Raw genomic sequence first — 25,146 nt, forward strand, 5'->3', positions numbered from 1 at the left:
CCTCCATCACTCATGTCATGAAGGTACAGTAGCTACTCCCAGTGGTGGAAAGTAACTAAGTATTTGTACTTCGTTACTGTACTTAAGTAATTTTTTATGAATTTATACTTTACTTATGTAAAAATAATAGTGCATAATTTATACTTTTACTCCATTACATTTTGCAGCTATTATCTGTACTTTCTACTCCACTACAAATTTTAAAATGTCTGTAGTTAGAAGTAAATTTATGAATACAGATGTGTTCATACAGCTGTGCTGGACTGATGTGAGGTCACACATGAAGATGGTGTCACGCTGCCAGCTGTGTTTCTATAATGAGCCTTAATCATGGCACTGGTGCTCTGGCTCAGTTATCTAACTAGTTAGCTATTGTCTGCTAACACAAATCCATCCATTAATGTCTGATTAACATGAACGCCTCATGACACACAGACCTGTCCAGAGCTGCTCCTGGGTACATTTCAAAGATGTCTGTACTTAAAATGTAAATTAACTATACATGGTCAATTTTAATTTTAAGATTATATCGTTGATTATTTTAACCTGTTCAGATATCCTTTGCAATGGAAGTCAAATATATGTATTCAGTGTATGAGTACTTTTACTTTTAATACTTTAAGTACATTTAAAAGTAAGTACTTGAGACTTTTACTTTAGTAGGATTGTTGATGTAGCACTTGTACTTTTACTTGAGTATATATTTTGCTACTATTATATTTTGTACTTTTACATAAGTACCAAGCTGCAGTACTTCCTCCACCACTGGCTACTCCTCACATACTCAGCGTTATGCCTCCGCCGTCTGGGAAAAGTTGAAAAATGCAGTTTACTCTGCTGATGCTACCGTCTATGAACACAAGATGGTGCTGTTGCTTTTGCTGCTAGCATTCAACAGGTCTGGTGGTTCAAGAGGGCTATATCCTGCAACCATGCAGAGCTTTGTAACCTGCAAACCGTTTATTATGAAGACCTGGCCCGTTTGTAAGAACTGATATTATTTAATCCTGAGCATAACTGAATGAGCTGACTAACCTATATGCTGACTCGGATTCCAGAAAGTCTGGAGTATTTTATTTTGAGGTAATCTTGGAATTGATTTAATTATAATGTCTAAAATGTCTGTTTAAAGTTAAAGTAGGCATACATTATACAGTTTATAGGAAAAATAAATACATAATAATAAATAATTATGTATAGTTTGGCTCAAAGGTGATGCACATTGTAGGCCTGATTGAAAAAAGGACATCATTTCCAGTTTAACTACTGAACAGCCTACATAAAATTGTGTAGGCCTGTTGATCAGCCCTCCTTCTCTCGAGGTAATTCCTCCACACGTCAGTCTTCTGATGCGCCACCAGTGGACGTAGTTGTTCCGCCTGGTGTCACCCCTCAAGATGAGCTGACCTAAAGCTATGCCAAGCAGGTTTCGCTCTGAGTGGGAGAGAGAGAGAGAGAGAGAGAGAGAGAAGGGGAACGAGTGAAAGAGCAAGAGAGAGGGAGAGAGAGTGGGATTTTGAAAAGACCGGCAGGAGGAGCGGGACCTGCTATAAGGACACCAGCGACGCTTAAATCCACCGCTCCTCTATTTTTGCGCAAGAGATTGGAAGAAACAAACAACAACACAGGAGCAGCTGTGATTTGGCGCCTGATTGAGAAAAGTATTCTACTTTCTCTCGGTGAACTGGCAGCAGCTATTTGAAATTATTCTCAGGTAAAGTGAGCTTTGTGATGTGTTTTTTCCCTTTTACTTCTTGTCTGCTGACAGTTTAAATGAACATGTTATTGTGTCATCACCTAAATTGATCTCCCACTCTCTGTTCACATGCTTGCTGTCTTCTTCTCTCTCCTCTAGCGACAGAAACACTTGGGCACCGACGGACCCACCATGATCCGGGCTGTGGATGTTGCGCTGACTCTGCTGCTCGCCGCGTCCCTGTCCTGCAGGAGCGCGTTTGGCGGTTATGGGATGAGCCTGTTCGCGGCGCAGACCTCTCCTCCGGACCCTTGCTACGACGAGCACGGCAACCCGCGGCGCTGCATCCCGGACTTCGTCAACTCCGCCTTCGGAAAGGAAGTGAAGGTGTCCAGTACCTGCGGCAAGACGCCGAGTCGCTACTGCGTGGTGACATCTGCGGAGAAAGGAGACGAGAGGACCAGGAACTGTCACACCTGCGACGCCTCTGATCCCAAGAAGTATCACCCACCGGCGTATCTAACGGATCTCAACAACCCCCACAACCTCACCTGCTGGCAGTCCGAGAACTTCATCCAGTACCCGCAAAATGTCACCCTGACTCTGTCCCTCGGCAAAAAGTTTGAAGTCACATATGTGAGCCTGCAGTTCTGCTCGCCCCGACCCGAATCCATGGCTATTTACAAGTCCATGGACTATGGTAAAACTTGGGTACCCTTTCAGTTTTACTCTACCCAGTGTAGGAAGATGTACAACAAGCCCAACAGGGCCGTCATCACAAAGCAGAACGAGCAGGAGGCTGTGTGCACGGACTCACACACTGACATGTACCCCCTGACCGGCGGGCTGATCGCCTTCAGCACGCTGGACGGCAGACCCTCCGCGCACGACTTTGACAACTCGCCGGTGCTGCAGGACTGGGTGACGGCCACTGACATCAAAGTCAGCTTCAGCCGGTTGCACACGTTTGGCGACGAGAACGAGGACGACTCTGAACTGGCCCGGGACTCTTACTTCTATGCCGTGTCGGACCTGCAGGTCGGAGGGAGATGCAAATGCAACGGACACGCGTCTCGGTGCGTAAAGGACCGGGATGGTAGTCTGGTGTGCGAGTGTAAGCACAACACAGCCGGGCCGGAGTGCGACAGGTGCAAACCTTTTCACTACGACAGACCGTGGCAGAGAGCCACAGCCAGGGAGGCCAACGAGTGTGTCGGTAAGTCCAGCTCTTTCCTTCGATAGGCTGCATTTTAAATCGTGGTGTCAGGAACGAATGATTTGGAGATAAATTAAACATTTAATCATTAAAAATGATTTTTTTTTGGAATGCAAAATGGACAATTTGATTGTCCTTTAATAATAATAATAATCATAGTGATAATAATAATATGATTATATTTACTGACTTTTTAAAAAATGTTCTAGCTTCATTTAATAAAGTTGAAACAAACCCGCAGCAAAGAGTTATTATGTTGTTATCCGCATGCCGTGTGTAAGGCACATGCAGCGCCATTTGAAAGTCCATTTAGCTTGTTGCAGGCCGTAATGAAGGCTTTTAAACCACCTCAAACAGCACCACTGAGCCTCATCATCCACAGCAACATTTCTCATGAAGCTCCACTTAACCGCGGCAATAAAGCGACGCCTTTTAATTTATTTGAAAAACTCACCGCAGTGTTACATGAACTCAGATTTATTTAATTATCACATCAAATGTCTTCCACATCAAAATCCATATTGAAATGACTTTTGGCATAGATTCACTATTTTTAATAATAGTTTAGATGATATAATTACAAACAAATGAAGCGGTGTTAATGGTTGCAAAATTGGAGACACTAAATTAGACTTTAGTATTATAGAAATAGTCATTATAAAAGTTGTGTGAATTCATTAAACTTAAAAAAATACATCGATCACTAAAGCAAAGCAAGAATAATAACCTGAAAAGGACCAAGGCCTCAACGGTTTTAAATCCTAAAAAGAAACAGGTGTTTCAGGACCCAAAAAAACAAGCAAATCTCTGATCATATCTGTGCCCACTGCTCTTTGTGTCTGAGGGAGCCAACATGTTTCATCAGCTGCTGAGTGATCAAAGTGATCAAAGTTACAGTAGTTGTGTTTTATTACAACCTGGCAGGGATATGTGAGCCTGCAGATAACAGATAAAGCCAGACAGTTTGTGCTTGAGATGCAGATGAGGAAAGGCTCGTGAGTTTTACAAACTTGTGAGTGATTGTTTAGTAGAATGACAGAATTGCACCTATAAAAGTGTCCAGTCTTAAAGACATTGCTCCCAGTGTTTCCTGGACTGTGTATTTTATTTGGCTTTACAACAAATTCTCTGCTTGATTTTTTTTCCTATTCTGTTTGATTGATTTAAACTATTAGAAAATTGTGCATTTTGCAAAATTACAAAGAGTGGTAATTTGGTGTTTGCACAGCTTGTGCTGATGAGTTGTACAACAATGACAAGAGGATGAAAAACCTGGCGTGCCTGTCTGCACTCACAGAAAGACACATTCAACACAGACCCTTATATTTTCTGTGCAGCCGCAGGTCTGCAGGGAAAGGAGCTCTACATTGTTTGACAGTCACAGCACATGTCAGCCAGTTTGACACATAGCAGCTGTTTAAAAAGGTTTTTGTTTGCTGATGTAAGTTTCTAAAGCTCTGAGACGTTCTCGGTGGCAGACACGAGCATGCTGCTCAATCAACAGAAGCTGTTTGGTGGACATGCCTGCATACTGTACTGCACATACCGTGAAGCTCATCAGACACTCACAGTGTGGTAAAGAAAAACAAGATAAAGGCTTGGGAACCAGTTCAAGGCCCCTGACGGAGGTTTCTCTACACATTGAAGAGGTTTTAAATTTGAAATAGTCCTAAATTGTCCTTTTATTTGAAAATAGTAACAGTCATTAATAAACACTGAGGGAAAATTACAGCATTGAGATGATGCTCATAAATCAGTAATATATTATGCAGAAGAATGATTTTTGGATTTATCGGGTTTTCAGAAGTGTGTGTTTTCATGTGGCTTGTGCCTTGACATCTTGAACATGAATAGGCGTATGTGCCAGATGGATGTGTGACTTTAATGGTATGACTTTAGTGATCACATTCATCATATGAATTTACACAGTTAATGCTGTTAAATGGCTCTGTGTTCTTTAACATTGCCTAAAATTTTTTTCTTTAAGCATCACTTTAAAGGAAAAAAAGACACAAGAAAAAAATAACCACATAAGCACATTTAATCACACAGGTCTGTCTTAGTGCACTTTGCTGATTGCTTCCATCAGAATCTTAAAGGTGGCTTGTGTGCATCCATTTGTTTTATTGACTCTCTGCAGCACAGGAAAAGCCTCTAATGCGATGAGTTCGATAACCAGCACAACACACACACCAGGGACCCGCTGCTGTTGGAGGTGTTAATGTGAGGTGAAGAGAGGAGTCTGTTTAACTCGTTAAAATTTTAGATTCACCAAAGCCTGCTCAAAAAGCTTTGTTGGCCTGAATGATAAGCTCCCACTCAACCCTTCTTGTAAAGGACGTTTTCAGGTAATTGCAGTATGAAGAGAAAAAGCTGCAGGTTGCAGATTCAGCAAATTAACTGTAAAATGTAATTTTTATCCTCCAGTTAATGTAGTATACTTGATCTGTTGGGTAAGGAAGTGTGTTGAATAATTCAGGGAGATTAGAACGACAGCTTGAAGGCATAGAGAATGAGGGGACCCATACACTGCACGGAGAAGCAGGGACAGAGGGAGGGGCTAGAGATGGAGTAGTACAGCCATCGTGAAAATAAAAGAGATGGACCGAAGTGAGAGAGGAAAATTGTGTGAAGGAGAGAGCAATAAGAAGGTAATAGGGCCAGAGGTGTTTGCTGACTGGGCAATGTGAGAGTGAGAGACTTGTCAGAGTCTGTATTGTTGAAGAAATACTGTTACAGATTAGTGATTTAAAGAAATTCTTACTGTTGATTTTTTCTTTGCATGCAAAGTCTGTCACATACCAAAGTTAGGTTTGGTTTGAGACAAACTTATAACATATACTGAAACTTTTATAGTTTCCTGGAGTTGAGCCACACTAAAACTTTAAAACCTTAACTTAAAAAAAAATGAAGTTGTCGTATGTCGATGTGGGTGTCAGGTTTACATCAATGCTGATCTGAGCTGATTCTGAGCTATTTGACCTGGGAATGCATGCAGATTGAGGGATATCATCATTTAATAGGATTAAAAATGGAATACTGCTGTTTATGTCACAACATCATCTGGCTGATTTATGGTAACAGATGTGCTGTTTGTTTTCCTGTCTTTAAATCTTAGCTCGGAAAGCATAAAGTACACTCAAATGTTCCCAGGTGCTGTTGAGAGGCCTGTGACTGACAGACGCAAACATGCTGTGCTGCAGGGATGTAATGGTTAATTTCATACCCATTAAAATAACTAAGTTTTAAAGCCACAACCACTTATATAGAAGAAAAATATATGTGTTGTTTTTGTGCAATTGTCAAAAAAAATTAGAATATGTCTTTTGAGTGTAAAATGTTTATACTTTAATGCTTAGAAACAGCGGTTCCCCTTCTGTTTGGTATTATTTTCTTATCCTTGTGGATCACTGCCCAAACTTTAATGAGGTTTGATAGCAGAATTATTTTGAGAGACAGTATCAATGTACCGATTTAGCAAAATTTGGAAACAGACAGAATGAAAATCTAAAATCAAATAAAGATAAATAAGATGTGCCATTAATACTATTGATGGACATCTGTGCTGGTACTTAAAATATTAAATAGCACACTAAAATATTGTCTGATGTTAAGTTTAAGTATCATACATGTTGGACACCACAGGCCTTTCACGTTTTCCAGCTAAAACAGCGAGGAAACATGTTTATTTGGTATGATTCACACTGGAGGTCTGGTTAATGTTTAAGTAGCTCACCGTGCACCTTTATAAACCGCCATCCTTCATCTTCAAAGGAGCCGTCAGGATGCATTGTTAGTCTGAGCTGTAGCACACAAACCTGGGAATAAACTGACAGCATAGCTCTGGACTTTGCTCCTCACCTTCACTGCTTCTCTCACCTCCTTCTGCTGACACACATACACACAGTTTTTCTACAAGTCTTTAGCTGCAAGTTCAAACAGGGGGGAATGGCCTCTCTCTCACTTCAAGAACCTCTTTCCATGAGCTGTTATCAGTGTTTATGACTCGTTTTGTAAACCGCTGCAAAAATAAGTTGTGCTCGGTCCAGACGACTGGCTCAGCTCTGTTTTAGATTCCGAGACCTGCTGTATCTCTCAAACAGACACAAACATGGCTAACACATATTGTAAGCAAGAGTGATGGTACGGTATATCAAGTGCTGTAACTAAAAAAAGACAGCTAGGCTGAGACACACACACACACACACACACACACACACAGAGAGAGCAATAATAAAAACCTCTCTGCAGCAGAGTACACATACATGAGTTGAATTGTTCACATGGAGCCAGTAGTTCTGTTGGAAGTGTGTGTATTTGTGTAAAGAGCTCAAACATCTTGTGTTGCTAATTCTACTGATAATTTATGCCAGGCATTTAAAAGTTTGGTGCATCTGAAGTTTAAAAAATTGGATATGTGAACTTTCACCCTTGCCCTGGTCCTAGCTGTAAAGTGAAGTAAAGTGAACTGTCCTTCATGAAGGATCAAGCAGACCTTGGTTGCAGGATGAACAGGCTGATCTATTTTAAGAAAGATTCTGACCTTTGGCCTCAGCCTGATATTAGAGTATTTGTATAAAACAATAATGATGATTTAATAAAACAATTACAACTAAAGGACTGCTACTTTGAGCACTTTTGCAACAACAGAATATACAATCCCCAAGGAGTGAGATCATTCCAATAGCAATAATTCTGCCTCAAATGGAAGCAATACATGTGACAAATAATGTGGATACTGTTGAGTATGTTGAAGTATGGGAGATCTTGAAGCTATTAATGTCAGTGTTTGGCAGCAAACCTCATGAGCTGGAATTTTGGAGCTAGTTGTTGCTTGTCATGAGGCCTGTTCAAGAAGCAGTTCAATTTTGATGGAATTCCAATTTTGCACAGATAATAAATCCCGACAGCCCTTTGAAGAGTGGAAATTAGTTTATACCAAAAAATGTCTGTGGGTAACATACAGATAGAATGTGTGTGTGTGTGTGTGTGTGTGTGCAAGCGCCCCTATTAAAGACAAGGAAGGCTGCCATCACAATTTGTTTTGTTATCCGCTATAGTCTCAAGATCATTTTCCGTACAATCGATTTTTATGCCTTTGACGAAGCTCAGGTCGCACTGCTTGGGGTGATGGAATGTGTTCAGTTGTCAGAAAAGACAAAAATCTGGTTTGAAATTTCACAGCCTGTGTAGCTGTTGTTCACTTCAGGGTCCTCTGGGCAAAGTGAACATTTCTGCGGCTGTGGTTTTGTTTCATTGCTCTGGCTACGACACATAATGCAACACAGACTGCTGCTCGCAGTGTGAGTCCGCATTTTTAGTCAGTGCTTGTGTGCATGTGAGTGCACACGCTTGTACCAGAGATGGAACCTCAGTCTTGTTTTTGAGAAACAGTTTGGTAGGAAGCCATATTGCCCCTGAATGAAAGCCATATTGCGTTACTCAGTTGGCTTCAGGCCTGCACTCACTTCCTCTTGTCATCCTCTGCTGGAGCTTGAACTAACTGTGGACTGTGGCTGCTATGTTACCACATCCAACCAGGCCTGAAACTCAGAGAGTGACCCTCACTATTATCACAGTTGGTCATTATGATGGTCAGAATTAAGGTGTCTATGAGCGTGTGTCCTACATTTAAACTGGATTAGATCTCTCGATATATGCTTTAACCTGCATACAAACCCCCACACAGACACACTTCTGAAGCTGTCAGGTAAATTCTCAACATAGAAATCTGGAAGTGCTGCACACGCTTACTAAAGGGTCTGAGGAATGTTTTTTTTTTCAAGCCACAAGCATGAATCAGGTTTGCTTTACAGTGATGACAGCTGTTTCATTATTTTTATTGGAAGGAGAGCTCCTTAACAGAGCAGAGGGTCTAATCATGGCAGGTAGGTGCAAAAGTTAAATGCATTACAAATTTACCAAAATAGTATTCAAACATGACTAGAATTGCTCCCAAACATCTGGAGAAGTGCTGCAACCCGCTGAGGGAAAGACAAAAAAGTGTTTCTGCTGTAGTCTGTGTGTGCATGTGTGTCTCTGTATTGTCTACCTGTGGGTGTTTATGCAAACAGTAATTCTGTCCAGGATGTGAGCAGCTATTCAGCGCCTGGGGAGACATCTGTTAATGAATTAATTGGTGACTTGTTGTTGTAGTGAAAGCTCATGTTAGCCAAGGGAGGAGCTCAGTGTGCTGTGGTTTTGGCATGAACTACAGGTTGTGTGTGTGTGTGTTAGAGAGAGAGATCTTAGAAGAGGAGAAAGAGCTTGGTGTTTGTGTTTAATAGAAAGGTTTGATTGGAGTGGGTACCAAATGATTAAGGGTAATTAAAAGTCACGCCAGACAACATCAATCTGTCTTCACAAATTAGACAGAAGACGCTCCGGTGCCTCACTCATCAGCTCTATGAATCACATTCTTCCTGTCTCTCACATTCATATACTGCTTGTTAAGCACACCACAAATAAATGCTGTCACACTGAGGTAACAGAGGTTAATCAGGCAGAACAGTCTGCCCCTTTTTACTGGAAATGAACTGTAGAAAATGTTCTGCCATGTAAGAATGCAAAATAAAACTTAGATTTCCCACACTCTTCATACATTTTCTGTTACATTCAAGCTTTAATATTACTGTGTTACCACTAAAAGTGTGCAGACGTTTTAGTCACAAGAATCTGTTTTATTCAGACCATGGTTGTGTTTCCACTGCAGTTTTAAGACTGGATGCATGAAACGAGCCATCACAAGATCATTTAACACTGTCATCAGCAGAACCTAAAACACATCTGTAACGCCAATTGGCCTTTACAGTCCAAACCAAGTGTCCAGTGGTCCAAGCCACTTTCTTGTTTGAACACAAATGCACATAGCTTGACAAGATAGTTGGATTATCCTATGATCTCATGAAGCTCAAAAGATTCCAGCTTCTTTGCATTGTTCATAAAGAACTGCAAGACCAGTTAAGCAAATTGAATGTTGGCAGCATGTCTATGCATACATCTGTAACTCTGCCTTGATGTTTATAATGAACATATATACAGGTTCACGCTTTAAAAAATGATTGCTGAAGTTCTGAACCAATCATTTAAAAATGTACATCCCTCCCAAAAACGTCATCTGGAGACTGTGCCCAACACAGTTTATCCAATCCAGCTTCTCTTGAGCCACACTAGACCCTAATCCACTTTTTACTGTATGCAGTAGTGCTTGCATAGACATAGAGACAAAATGAATAAAATCACTGAATTTCTCCTCTAAGCCTAGCAGTTTACACACAATCCATCAGCACTCATCAATGCCGTCATCGGGTCTAAAAATTACAGTGAGTGCAACCTTGATTCACTGCTGCTATACACAGTTAACAGAGGTTGTAAAGAGACCCGTAAACAGGGTAGGAAAACACTGTTTAAGTTTCTGACAGAGAGAAAGAGAGATTGGTTCTCTCTCTGGTTGCTCTGGCAGCTTTGCAGAGTTGAAGTGGTGAGTGTGTATGTGTGTGTGCGTATGTGAGACCTGATCCTGAAGCCTGGGCCAGTGGTGCTGTAAAGCATCAGGGCTGATGACCTCAGCACCTCTGTGTGGCAGCAGGTTACCTTGAGTAGGGAGAGAAGTTGCAGCCAAGGCAAATATGTGGATTGGAGACAACAACAGAGAAAGTTCAACAAAAACAAAACAGGAAAGAAAGAAAGATAATTTAAACTCATTCCCCTGTGTGCTATAGTGATTATTTAATGCACTCTTAATGAGTGTAATGTAAAGTATATGATGCGTTCCTTCCTGTGCTTCCAGGTAGAAGAAACACATCGCAACATGTACTAAAGCTGGTGCAGCATGTGTACAATTATCTGAGTCTGTTCACACTTAAAAATCAAAGCCTTGGCACAGTTTGTTACAACTCCTTCAAACCTTCTTGTAGCTGATAGGGTTTGTAACAACATCAACAACAACAATAAAAAACAGATACCCTGTCATGTGTAAGAGAGAAATAAAAGAGGAGGCTTTTGTGTATGCAGCAGCTCAGCTTTTGATTCAAGGTGAAAGTCCTGGCAAAAACTTTGCCAGGACTTTCACTCTGGCAAACAGTCGCACTGCTCGCCGACAGGACCACCTAGCACGAGTGTGAGCACACTGAGCCTGAAGCAGAGGTCCTTAACACTCACAGCTATAGATGATTAATGACTGGATGAAGTTACACCTCCATACGGCAGCCTGTTGTACGGATCAGAGCGCCCCCCGCTGTTTCTGTAGCACATTGCTGTCGTCATCCGAGTGAAAATGCAACCAGCTGGAAACTGCCTCTGAGGAGTCTGCAAGTGTCTGCGGTGGTTAATTATGTTGTAAACTCTCACACTGTAGGTCTACATAAAGTTTCAAAGGCTTTGGACACAAAGTAACCCTTTAATGATAATAGATAGATAAAACTGTTTAAAAAAATGGCTGTTTGTCTTTCACAGACATTTAAACTAAGCACCTGTGACAGATCAAGCTGAGTCAAACAATTTCATTTTGCGTCACACATGCTCACGCTTTGCCAACAAAAAAACTTTCCCTGCAATCCCTTGTGCGTGTGTGTGAATTGTTGTGGAATAACTAACATGATTTATCAACACTGTTTTTGTCTTTCCCATATAAGTCATGGTGCATTGTGTGTGTGTGTGTGGCAGCCAGCAGGTCACCAGAAGTTTGTAGCACCCGGTTACCATGGATGCCTTCTAGTCACAGTTGTGTTTTGTTTGTCTGGGCCTCTAATTGTCTGTATAACCCACAGTAATACATGCAGCTACGAGTCAAACATCAACTTTAATCTTAATTCTCAAGCATGACAACTGGTTGGGGGCTAAACAAGCCTGTAAATAAAGCTGGTGGTGCAAGCAGCAGGTTGTTGCACAAAGAGATCCCAGTCAGCAGAGGTCAGCACAAAGTAGACAGATTAGGAATAAAGTTTAGGACAGGATACTCTGCAGGCAGGGTGTTCTTTAGCTTGATGTGCATGACTTATAATTAAAAAAGGAATTAGATCATTCTTGCAGTCTAAAATTAAAAAAAAGTGCAACACTCCAAACTTTTCAGCACGTGCTGGAATCGTACATTAATTCTTCCACCCCCATGTAAACATAATAATGTTGCAAGCAATAAACAACGGAACACAGTGTAGCGCAGCTTCATTTTATTTGGCATTTTAATGTTTATTTCTGTGCACATAGTCGATGCTGTTACATGCTTAGCAGCAGCCTGTGTAAACAACTGCAGGTTTACTTGAGAGAAAACAACACCTAAGCGTGACTTATGTATGAGTGTATTTGTTTGGTTGTGTGAAGTGGAATGCAGACTTCTGGGAGGGTACTTAGGGGGAAAGTTTGTTGGGTCATGTCAATTTGCCAGGGGTGATCCCAGGTTAATCCATCACTCATTAGCTCTCACAGATAAGACACAATGTAGGGTGAGGGGCTGCAAATCCACACTTTCTCTGTAGCTTCCTGACTGCTTTCTGTGCACTGCACCCTGGTTGCTTTAAGTCACAATGAGTAGTTGTGTTGTGTGGAATACAGGAGACCCAAATACAGACCAACATGAGACTGACACAGACAGAAGGATTAACAGGATGCAGGTGACAACAATGAAGGCAGTGCAGGTAATCAACAAGGAGGGGAACATACGACAAAGCACAACAAAAAAACAACACACAAAGAAACTAGATTTCCAAAATAAAAACAGGAACAGCCAAAACAGGGCAAAATAATCCAGGAAAACCAAAGAACCAAATACAAACACCAACAGAACAGAAGTCTTGTCCATCTGGCAAATATCACAAATGGGTCTGTCCATATATCTGATAGAAGCCACAAGGAACCAAATGAATTAGTGACCTGTCTGAGTGATGCGCAGTTGTGAAAGAGGCTTGTCTCCCTGTCACAGTCTGCATGCTGTGCCCCTCTGCCTCTCTTAGAAAGTGAGCACGTCACATAGAATAAAGCCATGCTTTTGCCTTCTTTGCCTAACACCTTTTCTCCCTTAGTAACCCTTTCCCCTTCTGGCCCTGCTGCCTCTGGGACAATACAACTAATTAATTAAGGTTGGTGTCCAGCCGGGAGCAGAGGGGAGCTTAGAGAGAACTGGCTGCTGCTGATTTAGCTCCTCCATAAGGCCTGTTATAGAGAAGTGGGAGAAAGAGAGAGACTTAAGAGGCGACTTGTGTGAGAGATTGTGCTAAAGAAAAAGAGAAGGGGGAAAGAGATAAAGACAGAAAGCACCTCTTGACACAGTGTGCTACCAGTAAGTGCTATTTAAATAGCTTCCACTGCTGCCGGGTCTAAGGGTTGCAGAATGAGTGCTGATTCTAGTTGTAATTTGGGACGTGTGTGGGTTTGTGTGTGTTGCTCCTCAGCAGCTGTGGGGGACCCCATCCCCCAGCTGAATAAGTCATCAGTTTCCCACGTGAGTCCCCTCACTGCTTCTAATAACAAAGAACCCATATCACGGGAGGATGACAAAGCAAACAAATGGACCTAATTATGGGGGGACGATAAGGAAATTATAAGGAAATTGAGTCATTAAGAGTAATATTTATGTTATGAGATGATCGTTTGTGGCAAAAATTAATTTCCAAACCCCCCCTCCCAACCTGCTGAGACCCAGACCTGTATGACACATGGAGGAAAACGTTGCCTCAGTCTTGCTCACTCCGTCTCTATCTCTTGCTTTCTTACCTCCAGAGACACTCACAGATATTGAAATGATTATGCACCAAGTCTCTGTAGACATCCAGATGTACCTGATGATAAAAAAGAGCCTGGAGAATGCATTTGACTTTTTTCTTTCTCCCTCCCTCATTTAAGTTGTATGTTTCTTCTTTCTTCTGATTTTTTTTCTTCAGCATATCCAGGACAAGTCACTGGCTGGAGATCAAAGTAAAGGTGGAGCATGAGGAATAGGCCAATGGGAGAGCATTCTCAGGTCTCTTAGGAAAGACAGAAAGCGTGGGGTGGTGAAGAAAGAGATAGATAGAGCAATGAAGCCTGGCCAGAGAAATGACTGTAATAGGTCTTGCTCCCAGCAGTGCCTCATCTTTCCTCTGGACTGTCAGGGAGCTCTGGAAGTAATATCAGTAGCTGAGGCAGATCTGTCCCTATAGGAATTTGGAGGTTTTGTGTTTTCTTAATTCTACTAATTCATACTAACAATACTAACACCTCAGTTTGACAATAATAATAATAATTACCACAAGTGTTACCACAATCTGGCAGCTAATAACCCCGTTCACATATTGTGTATACAGCTGCTGACTGGATTTACATCAGAGAGCATGCCAGTATACTCAGATTTTACCATCAGAGCTGACAACCAAATGTGTAATGGAATTTGCCCAGGTGTGTGTATCACATGTTCCCATATGTGCTGAACTTCTTAGTGCATATCAGTGTTGTCTTTAGTGGCTGAGGCGACTGGGCAGGATGCCGTTCCACTTTTACATGCAAATTCTGTCAGTATCAAAATGTATAGTGGTCCTTAGTTTAAAAATATTTCTACCTACTGCTGTAAATTCGACTATTATTAAAAGAGTATTTACTGCTTTAGTTCTTAGTGCCTTTAGAAGTGGTACATTTGTGGTCAGATGCAGTTTCCACTTTTAGAAAGACAGATATTGGGTTTCAATGAGGGGTTTCCAAAGCAGTGGGCGGGAAATTAAATTGACTGAGAGTCCTAATAACAAACAAGGTCAGTGAAAAAATAAAGAATGAGGCAATCACAAATAAAGATAGAGAGAAAAAAGAAAGGAGAGTTACATTTAAGGATAAGAATAACAGTGGATAATGTTTAGGTTGCTGACACGGCTGGTGGCCTCAGTGGAAATGACACCTCTTGAGGTGATCATATTGTATTTTACATAGAGTCGATTACAGTACAGTGGGCAGGTTGTGTTGCATTGTATCTGACCAGATAAAAATCATTGTATCATGTTCTTCTGTTTGGTTTAATGGCTTCATAAATCAGCTGCAAGATATTAAGGCAAGAAAGGCAGTACCAGGTCAAAGTATTTTCTGAAACCATTTTCATTAGAGTTTAAGTGGCCTATTTGATAATTATAGTCAATTTTCCTGGCTCACCAAGCAGTATAATCATCCTGTAGCTGAAAGTCAACCTTCTGCCAGAGCAAATATAAATGAATATCCACTGAATCAATAACACATTGGGGGCAATATTATTCTTGACATAAATTACACAACCACTTACATTTTAGTGGGAAGCACATTAACTCAGGTGGTAACAGTGGTTTTTGGACTGAAACCTATAAGGGTATAAAAAGGACAGAAATCTTCCTCTTCCTCCTAAATTCACTCAGATTCAGTGTTCCTCCAGTGTATGCATAGCTGGTGTCCTTAGATAGAATAAACTGGTGGATACAGTGCCGTCTGCACAGAGCCTTGTGTAGACCCTGCATTAAAATATCAAGCTGCAGCCAAAATATATTTGAACATTTAGTCCAGTGTTTGAACCAATCATTTGAAATTAGATGAGGTGATCGCCCTCCCTTCTGTAAACACCAGAGAGAGTGAGCATCAATTAGTTTCTCTTAGTGTTAGACCAAGATAGAAAGTTTCTTACTAATATCTTAACAACAGCCACTGTTGCAGTAATCAGGCAGTAAAATGTGCTTTCATTGTGAAATTTGTGTGTGTGCGAGAGAGATCCACTTGCGTGCTCTGGCAAAGGCCAGGTCTCCCCTCACTAATTGCCTTCTAGCAATGACTAAATTACAATAGGTTTTGGGTTTCTGGATCAGAAGGGGTCTCTTTTCCTCCATCCCCACTTCCCAAATGTATCCTTCCTGCCTTAGTCACAAGTGTCACATTTGGTTACAGCAGATATGAAATGCTAGGAGTTTTGTTAGAAAACATTTTCCCCTTGAAAAAAAAAAACTCTGACGGGCTACTGTTCCAGGACTGTAGTCAGCACTGTGGATGTATGTAACATGATGGCCTGCTTTTTCATGCTGAACAGTATAGGCGCTGTGCCGGAGCAGAGAGGCGCAGTAAATGTGGTTCTGGAGCCAGTTCAGTAAAAATATCGCTGCTCCATCAGTGTCAGAAACAATTGGCATGGACCAAACCAGCTGCCATGGTACCTTAATACACAAAACCATGTCTGCTGAAGCAGCTGCAATAAGGCAAGAAGCTCCAGCTTTTCTACTAACAATGAAACCCACAAAAGTAGAAAGGGAAACACAAGGTCAAAGGTCAAAGCTGTGAAAAATATCATATTCAAAATAAGAAAAAAGGATGAATTTATTGAATTATTTGTTTCCATATTCTTTAAAATTGCAACATTATGTTTTACAAGAATCATAAGAAATTTTAAGGCTATCAAGATATTATGTTATTGAAAATAACCATAAAATGATCTGGCCTAACCTAAATATGCTTCTTTCCATTTTTCCTCTGTTAAGTACTGGCATAGTCAGTATAGCACCTGGTTTTTTGATGCTACTGCTACACCAAAGACAGATGAGACAGTCTACCAGTGTGCAGCTCTGACTTTTATTAAGATCTAGTTGTTGGAGAATCTGAACTCTGGAGAGTAAAACTAAATGTGTTCAGTTTTTTATTCAGTATCATATTTTTAAATGTGACTCATGATTGCTGCGTTTCAAATACAGATCCAGCTTCTTTTTGGAGCCCAAACACAACATGTGCCATAAAAGTGATGCATATGCATGCACACACTGCTGGCACATCTTGATCCTTTTGATCCTCTTCTTCTTGCTGAAATGTGCCTGGCCTTTTTTGTTCTCCTGCATTTACTGTAACTGTGCATGCATCAGTTACATTAACATTACGCTTATGATTAAAGTATGTACTGTGCCAGATTATAAGGGATAACAATGAGTTACAAAATTGCTGGTCATTTGACGTGACTCGTTTTTAGGATCTCTGAACTTCATCTTGTCACTCGGCTTGTCTCGACTGGCTCAGTAGTATGCTCAGGTCAACTTGTTCACTGGTTACGTTTCCTTTATCCAGCTTTCTCCCACATGCCACCACAGATCTGTTACTTCATGAGCTCATCTCTCCACATTCAGCTCAACTCTTCCAAGAACAACGCCTGAGCTGTGGCAAAAGCAGTGCTTGTTGCTGACTTCACACTCCATTTGTGCCCTACTGTAGTCCAAAGCCCAGAATATGGGTAAAGAAAACACAGGCCGCTACAGCAACAAATGATTTCTCCCTGCACTCTGTAAGGCACACACCGAGGGGTTAAAAAAAAAAAAAAAAAAACGAGATGACGCTGAGGAATTCAGGGTAAAGTTTAGGAGTGTGCTGTTTTTAAGACGGATGTGAGCTGAGGACAATAAATGTGTCACAGAAGTGAAGGATCTGGCTTTCAGTGGCTTCCTGCTCATTCCCTGCTCTGGATAGGAGAATGTGCTTGACTTGTGGCAAGAGATCAAAAATGTACAGCACAGAAAACTCTTCAGCTACACTTCCCTCATCATCCTGCTGCTGTCTACAGAAAGTCTGCCTGTGAGGCCAGATGCAACAAAGACATGCAATATGTACCGAGATGATTAGTGACCCCAGGTTAAGATTTGTCTTGGCTAAGACAGTTTCCCTGATTGGATAATTTGACAGCCTAGCGTTGCTGTTTGTTTACATTGTATAGCTGTATAATCACGCATTGCTTATTTGTAACCTTTTTTCTTTACATCTGTACACACATTTGCACACTGTATCCTCAGAACAGTTCACCATCTGTAACTGCAGAGTGTTAAATGCGTCATCTTCTGGTTTTTATTTGTGTGTGTGCATGGGTCAGTTTTAAGCTAGACAACTTGTGCAACTGAAATATGTCAGTCAATAAGACAGCAAAGCAAAATCCTGCAAAGTGGTCCACAATTTACTGTAAACTAAAGCAGCCCACAATGAACTCATGTGCTCATCAGAATGACCTGGTGAGACAATTTTCATTGCGATTTGGTCTTGAGCCAAACCTGCCCCCCTGACAGTACTTAGTGTAATTGACAGGTTGTAAAAGAGGTCAGGCAGACAAGTAGTGAAACTTCCAATTCATTGTGATGTTCAACAGGAGGGACAGATGCACAAAGGGATGAGAGCAATAGAGAACAAGGAAGAGAGCATTTTTAGTTTAGATTTATTTCTTTTTACATTCCATCTCTCCACTCCCTCCCTCCCCTTTGTCAACCTGTAGATCCCTTCCTCTTCTCTCCTCTTCTCTATAGAAAAATTTGTTAAGAGTACCACTCAGCAATGACATCTGTAGCAAAGAATGCCTGGTTTTCCTCAGAGAACAGGGGGGAGCAGGAAGAGAAGAAGGAGAGTCATAGCACATTTTGGAGTGGTAACTCAGTAATGGGGATTTGGCAAAGGAATGTGGGGTGTGTGTAAAGGTCAAAGGTTCCCCACCTGCTTAGCATGGTCACGGTGCTGTGGTTGTTAATAGCCTGGCAATAAAATTAAGCATTGAGCAGAGCTTAAATTAGGCATTTACTGCACAGCAAAGAGATGCTATACTCTGGTCTGTTAGTTTTCAACACCAGCATTCTGTTGTGTAACTGAAGATGGTAAATTATCAACTATATAATTAAGATTGAAAAAAATCTGCCCAGTTGAGGTGATAAGGTCAATAATGAACTTTCGGTCTCGTAAAAAATGAATTTGAAAATCAGAAATTTTCCGTCATAATTTCAAAATGCTCAGGCAGCAGAAAGAAATCTAAAAGAGCATTTCTGTCTCATCCTTAATCCAGCACTCGTCTGCTTATCCTCACTGTTGAGTCAGTCCAATATGGGAACACTTTCCATAGAAAGGTAGTGAACGCCTGCTCCCACGGGGCTCTTCTTCACATGCTGTAGGTATAAAAAAGAAATAGAGGAGCCATTGTGACTGCTTGATGAAGAGATCCCATGTCTTCCTTCTGTTTCTTAGAATTGCGATGGAAGAAACGCTTTCTGCCCTTTTCCTGCCTTAAAGGGCCAAATTAACTCATCTAATCTTCTAAACATCAAATCTTCAAACACTGTTTATTTTCTCAGCTCGCAGCTGCCAATCAGTGTTGGCCAACTGCATTCTGTTATAATGGGATGGGGTTTAAAATCTTTAGTGAACAGTGTTGGAGCAGAGTGACGGCCTTAATTGCACAGGCTGTGGGATTAGTATGAATCACAGTTATGGAGGAGTGTGAGTTAGACTCGTGTAAGCTCCGACTCATTGTCTAGCACTGACAGCAGCAGCCCATCCCTGTCAGCCTCGGGGCCAGCAACGCACAAGACGACCTGCCAGGAGTTATGTGAACCCAAAACACTATGGATCTGCTAGTCCCATAGAAACCAAACTCACAGAGTAAACAGACTGGAGGTGATGTTTGACATGAGCAGCGAGAGCCCTTGTTTTAGGAAGATTTTGGAGATCTGTCTCGCCTGTTTCCGATGCATGTCCTCTCCAATGAAAGCCCGAGTGGGGTTCGTGGATGTGTGATGCTTCTAGCGGAGGAGACAGGGTTAGGTAATGGCTGGATGTAAAACAACAGAGAGCAAAGACTGCAAAGAAAGGTTATTATACTTGGCTTTGACTGCCAGGTGGCAGAGAGCTTCGCTGCGGTTGCAAAGCATTGCACAACTGATTTCCAGCTAATACTCGAGGAAAGCCTCAGATAGTTCACACTGTGATTATCAGATCAGACACTGATGGAAGAAGGAACGTCAGGCACTCTGAAAGGGAAACATTGCTCCATCAGTCAAACACAATACATTTATACACCATTCCCACTCATGACCCTCTAGTGAAAACTCAACAGCTCTCTTAATTTTTGGCCTTCCTGATACAGGAACTGTAAATCCACTTAGTTCCAATCATCATCACGCCTACGAAAAATCTTTTGCTGTCGTGCCACCACATCCGTTCACACATGAGGCTCCTGAATATCATGACATGGCTCTGCCAACCCTGTCAGCTCAGGTTCTTTACAAGAAACGTACAGGATGCATTCAAACTCTCTGGGAAACATCTGATTGTGTCTTATCACACAGCAGATCGTTGTTTGGAAGGTGGTGTAGATGCTGCATTGAGCATCGCATCACTCCTAAAGCTGTCAGTCCTGCACGCTATTAAGACAGCTGCTCTTAGTGGGTATTGTTCAGTGGGGTGCTATGGGGACCTGACAGGCCTAAGAATCTTCATTCACCCTAAAAGGCCATTCACTGCTAAAGGTCTGAATAGGACCTGCCAATGTCATCCGCCACCCATGGCATTTTTATGGCATAGCTGACATACACACAACACACCCTCATCAGCCCCTCCGTGGCTCTAGCCAGGCTCCCTTTGTTCTTACACTGTATGTCAGCTGCTGTTTTCCCATAGACATACATTGAAGCAGATCTTTTCCAGGCAGCACCACTTTATCTTGGAATTACTCACGCAAACACTCACACAGAAACGCACACTTTAACAGCGTACAAATAGAGACGGACTGGGAGAGAGAATCCATCTCATGCACACACTCACTCACACATGCACACACACCTTCTCACACACACATTGCTCTATACACCACCACTCAGACAAAAGACCCATGATTACTCAGCAAATGGATGCACCACTGATCACAGGGCAGGCCTTTTACAAACTGCTCTATTATGCAGTCTCAGCGTGGGGTGGAAGTGTTGCAGGGGCCCAAGGCAGTGTGGCTTTGGAGCGCTGAGGACTGTGTGTGTGTGAAAGTGTGTGCACACGCATCAAGGCTGAGAAGTGCTCCCATGCTGCGCTGCCTAACGAGAGGGCAGGTCAGCCATTAAATGGGCACTAATGCGGGAAATTGGAGGCCATTAGGCCTTTCTTTGTTGTTGTGGCTCTGTGTGGCTAGTTAGACTCTTGGAAAAGGAAAGGCCTTATTAGCCCCCACATGCAGACATAGTGTGAATATATGGGCCATTTAGCTCGGCATGGAGCAGGCTGGCCTGCTGCTGGAGGCAGATGTAAATTACTGGGCGTGTGTGTGTGTATGTAATGTAGCCCACTTTTAAAATTGTGTTAATGTGTCAAAGGCTTTCAAATGATATTTTGGATGCTTATGGGCAAATATATTGCATGTATATAGCACTTTCCTACCTAATCAGAGGTACTGAAAGCAGTTTGCAATGCTACACATTAACCCTTTTGACACGTAACTTATAGTTGGTAAACATTCACTTCAGCACCCAGGCCGGTATTTAAAAGATATATTTGTCACAACACCTTAAAATATGTTGCCTTCCAGAAGATTTCCAGAGTTGCTTTTGTAAAATTTTCGCATCCATCAATTTTTATTATACATAAAAAAGACTCGATTTATTTTTGTGTTTATGTGGTTTTGTACTAAAGGCCAAAACAGAAAAAATAATATGCTTTTATACATGTATATCATTTACAAGTATACAAACCTGACATGCCCTCATGGAGTTAATGTAGCATCAGTGCACTAGTTTAGAGTTTAGTTTATATGTTGTTAACTCCAACATACATAGAATCAAAAAAACAAAAACTATTATACTATGCTATTAAAACTATTATTATAAGGTATTATTACTGGAAGGTTTTTATTTAAATATATAACTTGCAGGTCCTTGATTGAGTCTTATGTTCTAAAAAATAACCAAGCATGACACATTTTCTAAAAAAGTGTTCCTGTTACAACCATGTAGCTTTTATTATGCTTCATATGTAATGTATCATAGTTAGTAGAAACACAGCTGAGAATGTGTTGGACTGGGCTTTCTAACATCAGTGACATTGACTCTTTGTTTTTAGTAGGCTGTTTGTATTTTATGTTCCAAATTTGTAAATGTGTGTTGATCTTCATAGTGCTTTATGAACTTGTTTAAGGGTGGTTTTAGGTGAAAAAAGTAGCTAAGGGTTAATAATTAACCATGTTTGTTAGCAAAGTTTTAAAACCTAAAAATTAGATTTTTTTTTCTTTTATAAAACAGAAACTTTTTTCCTTTTTATTTTATCCTAAAGAGTAACAGAGCTCCTCCTCCACTGCTGGTATTTACTTCAGTGTGCTTTAAATCCATAGCTTAATATTAAAACCTTCCCTCCACTACTAATAGTTTCATGAGGGATCCCTGCGTGCACTGAAGCGATGCAGTTCTCACAGCTCTTTAGTTGCATCAGTCAGATAATCAGACTACATTTTATCACCCACTGACAGACACTACAGCCAGCCCAGCCTGCTTGCACTGGGAAATGCATAATTTGCCCAAATCTGAGAAACATCTGGGTATTAAATTATGAAACAGAAAAAGCAGAAATAAATAAGCTGCCTTCAAAAAAAAAAGGTTTGACAAGTGAGTAAAGACTGCTTGACACCAAATAGAGTCCGTCCATTGGAAATCCATCCTCACTGCATATTTAATCTGCCTTTGATAACCCTGCAGGACTGATGAATATTCTGTATGGCTTGATCTCAATTAGGCAGGTCTTCACCAGTAAGCTCAGCAAGCAGTAGAGTGATGTCTTTCTCTTTCTCTGTCTACATCAGCCTTTCTTTTTACAGCCATTTCTTTCTTTTACTCCCAATATTTTTTTCACATTTAGTACTCTTGGCATTCAGTCTTGGTACAGAGTGTATAAAGCTTATTAAAAAATACTGAAACACGGCCTTCTTTCAGGGGAAGCGGCTGAGATCCAGAGTTTAATCAGGGTCATTAGAGACACAGTGAAGAGGGCCAGAGGGCTCACAGGGGGCTAAAGTGCTGCTGCTAATTGGCTGCAATAAAGGAATTAAATTAGCCTGATATAATCTCTGCAATGGGTGCCTCACGCTCCCATCCGCTACCTCTTCCCACTCGCCTGCACCCTCGATCCATCAGCCTAGAGATTCACGGCATTCCCAGGGTGCTTTCCACTATACATGTACATCAAACAGGTCCTCACACCCAGCTCCGCTACGCACTTCACACATTACTTCCTTTTTCCTCCTCATTTTGTTTCCTAATTTTTTTCAAAAGCTTCTAAGCCTGCTCTTTCAAACATTTCAAAAATATTTTCAGGTGTTTGTGTAAAAACAAAGCTTTATATGCCTCTTTAAAAGATGTGAATTTTTCTGTCTTTGCTTTGGTCAATAAAGTTTTGTCTTCTAACAAAACATAACCAGAATAGAGATCTGAATAAATGTAGTATAAAAAGTAACGATTAAAAAATGGGCCGCCATAAATCATTTAGTCGTTAAGTGTAGATAGTTTAAGATATTTATTTTATACTTAAGATAAACACAATTTAAATGATTGTAATTCTATCTAAAGGAACATTTTATCATCTCAGTCACGTACACAACACACAGTTAATAATTTCCTTGATGTATCATACTGGTGTCTGGATCAACACAATACAAAAAGGAGCATTGTTCTAATGAAGTTCTCATAAAAAGCCTAAATTATGAGCCGACGCTGTGACTGGAATCAGGAGGTAATTGAATTAATAGTTGCCATTAAATTGATTTATAGGCTGACATGAGCAAAACATACAGAACAACCTAGTTGCAGAGTAACATAAATATTTCTTTAATTTTTTTACTTGCTGTTTTGGGTACAGAGGCACTTTATGAAAAAGTGAAATTCCTTTGTTGTTTTGGGAGAAACAGTCATCATGGTTGAATCTGTCTTCATTCGGAGGTTCCATCATCAAGGAAGCACATTCTTTTCATTTGTGTGGTCCACAGTTACCTGTCACAACCATAATATATCAATTTAGTCCCCCGCTAAAAAGAAATTCATCTGGTCTGTAATGTCTGCAATGAAAAAAACTCAGCAGTTTAAAAATAAAAGCAGTGTTCTACAGGAGTAATATGGCACACATATTTTTATTTAAGTACTTTCCTTTCATAGAAATGATCAAATCCAGGAAGAAATGAACATTTAAAGAATTTTTTTATGTTTTCTCACATCTGGGATGTTTGTTTTATGGGTCTGTTTGAGTCGGGGCTGGAAGTGGCAGCAGCAGGGAGTCTAACATCTTCTAAGACCTGTGAGAGTATGAGTCCACAGACAATGCAGAAGACTGGTAGTAAAACTGTTGATGGCTGAGGTTATATGGCTGATAATGATTCATTGTTTCCAGTTTTTGCAGCTACTCATTCTTCCTCATTCATCTTCCTCATCTGCGGCCAAGCCAGCTTGTTGATACAAAGTGAAAATGTGACCAACATTACTCAATTACCAGGCTTATCGTAAGTACGATGAGCTTAACCTCAACCTCTAGCTCTGTTGCTTGAATTTTTCCTCTAATTAGGAGAGGGAAGGCTGCCTCTGTGCTGATATGAGACTTGAGGTCAGTTGATGGAGGCTGGGAACCACTCAAAGAAACTAATTAGCCAACTTTCCAAAACACACTCAAGCAAGACAGTGTGATGAAGCCTTGTGTGTCCTGGGGATGTGCGGGAAACAGCAAGACATGATAAACAAATCAGTTTCTTGTTAAATTCTTCAGCTGGAGGTTACATTTTTCTAAGAGCTGCAAGATTAAGGATGCAGCATTCTGTCATTTAAATACAGTTTGCAGGAGGTGTTGAAAATCTTTGGGTGAACTTAATGTCATCCAGCTAATTCAGCTACACTTGTTTTAAATACAGTTCACATTTGTTTTTACTGCTCACCTGGGGGCAGTTACAGATGGCCACTCACTTGTTATCCAGACTGAAGCAATTAGCATAATTGAAAACAGGCCAACTATGTCCTATATTGCTTAAAATAGAAATCACATCATTATATCTTAAAGGCCACATTAAAATGGTGGTTTTTGGTCTGGTGTTTTCTTTGTCGAAATGCACCTGGTGCACTAATTCGTGCAGCAGTCTTTACAGATGGCAGGTAGTTTATCAGCAACAGAGAAAAGACAATTCTAGTGTAACATTTCAAACAAACAGTCCATGTAGGCCCACACTCTTCCTCTTTTCAAATCCTATGGAAAGTATTAATATGTAAACTTTATATTCCATCCATCCATGCATCTTCTGAACCTGATTTATCCTGTAGTACAGTCAAAGGGGGCCTGGAGCCTGTCCCGGCTATCTATGCCCTGGACAGGTTGCCAAGTAAGCCCCTGTCCTTCCTAAATTGTTTCCTAGACTAGACACTCTTAAGCTTGTAAGATATTACATTAGGTAGTGTCGGTTCCACATCTTCTCCAAATTTGGAATTGGACACTCTATAGTTGATGCGTATGTACCATGTGATGACATTGTACA

General features: G+C 40.9%; 1 protein-coding gene across 2 annotated transcripts in view; it reads left to right on the plus strand.

Annotated features, from left to right (window-relative positions):
• Positions 1 to 1,371: 1,371 nt before the first annotated feature.
• The window catches only part of ntn1a (netrin 1a), a 46,451-nt gene continuing 22,676 nt past the window's right edge, over positions 1,372 to 25,146 (plus strand). For both annotated transcript variants that reach the window (XM_028416435.1, XM_028416442.1), the window contains exons 1-2: positions 1,372 to 1,714; positions 1,856 to 2,912. In XM_028416435.1, coding sequence (XP_028272236.1) covers positions 1,889 to 2,912 — 1,024 coding nt within the window. In that variant the 5' untranslated portion in view covers positions 1,372 to 1,714; positions 1,856 to 1,888. The remainder of the gene's footprint in view (positions 1,715 to 1,855; positions 2,913 to 25,146) is intronic.

Source organism: Parambassis ranga, chromosome 1 (genome assembly GCF_900634625.1).
Source record: "Parambassis ranga chromosome 1, fParRan2.1, whole genome shotgun sequence".
NCBI classification, from domain to species: Eukaryota; Metazoa; Chordata; class Actinopteri; family Ambassidae; genus Parambassis; species Parambassis ranga.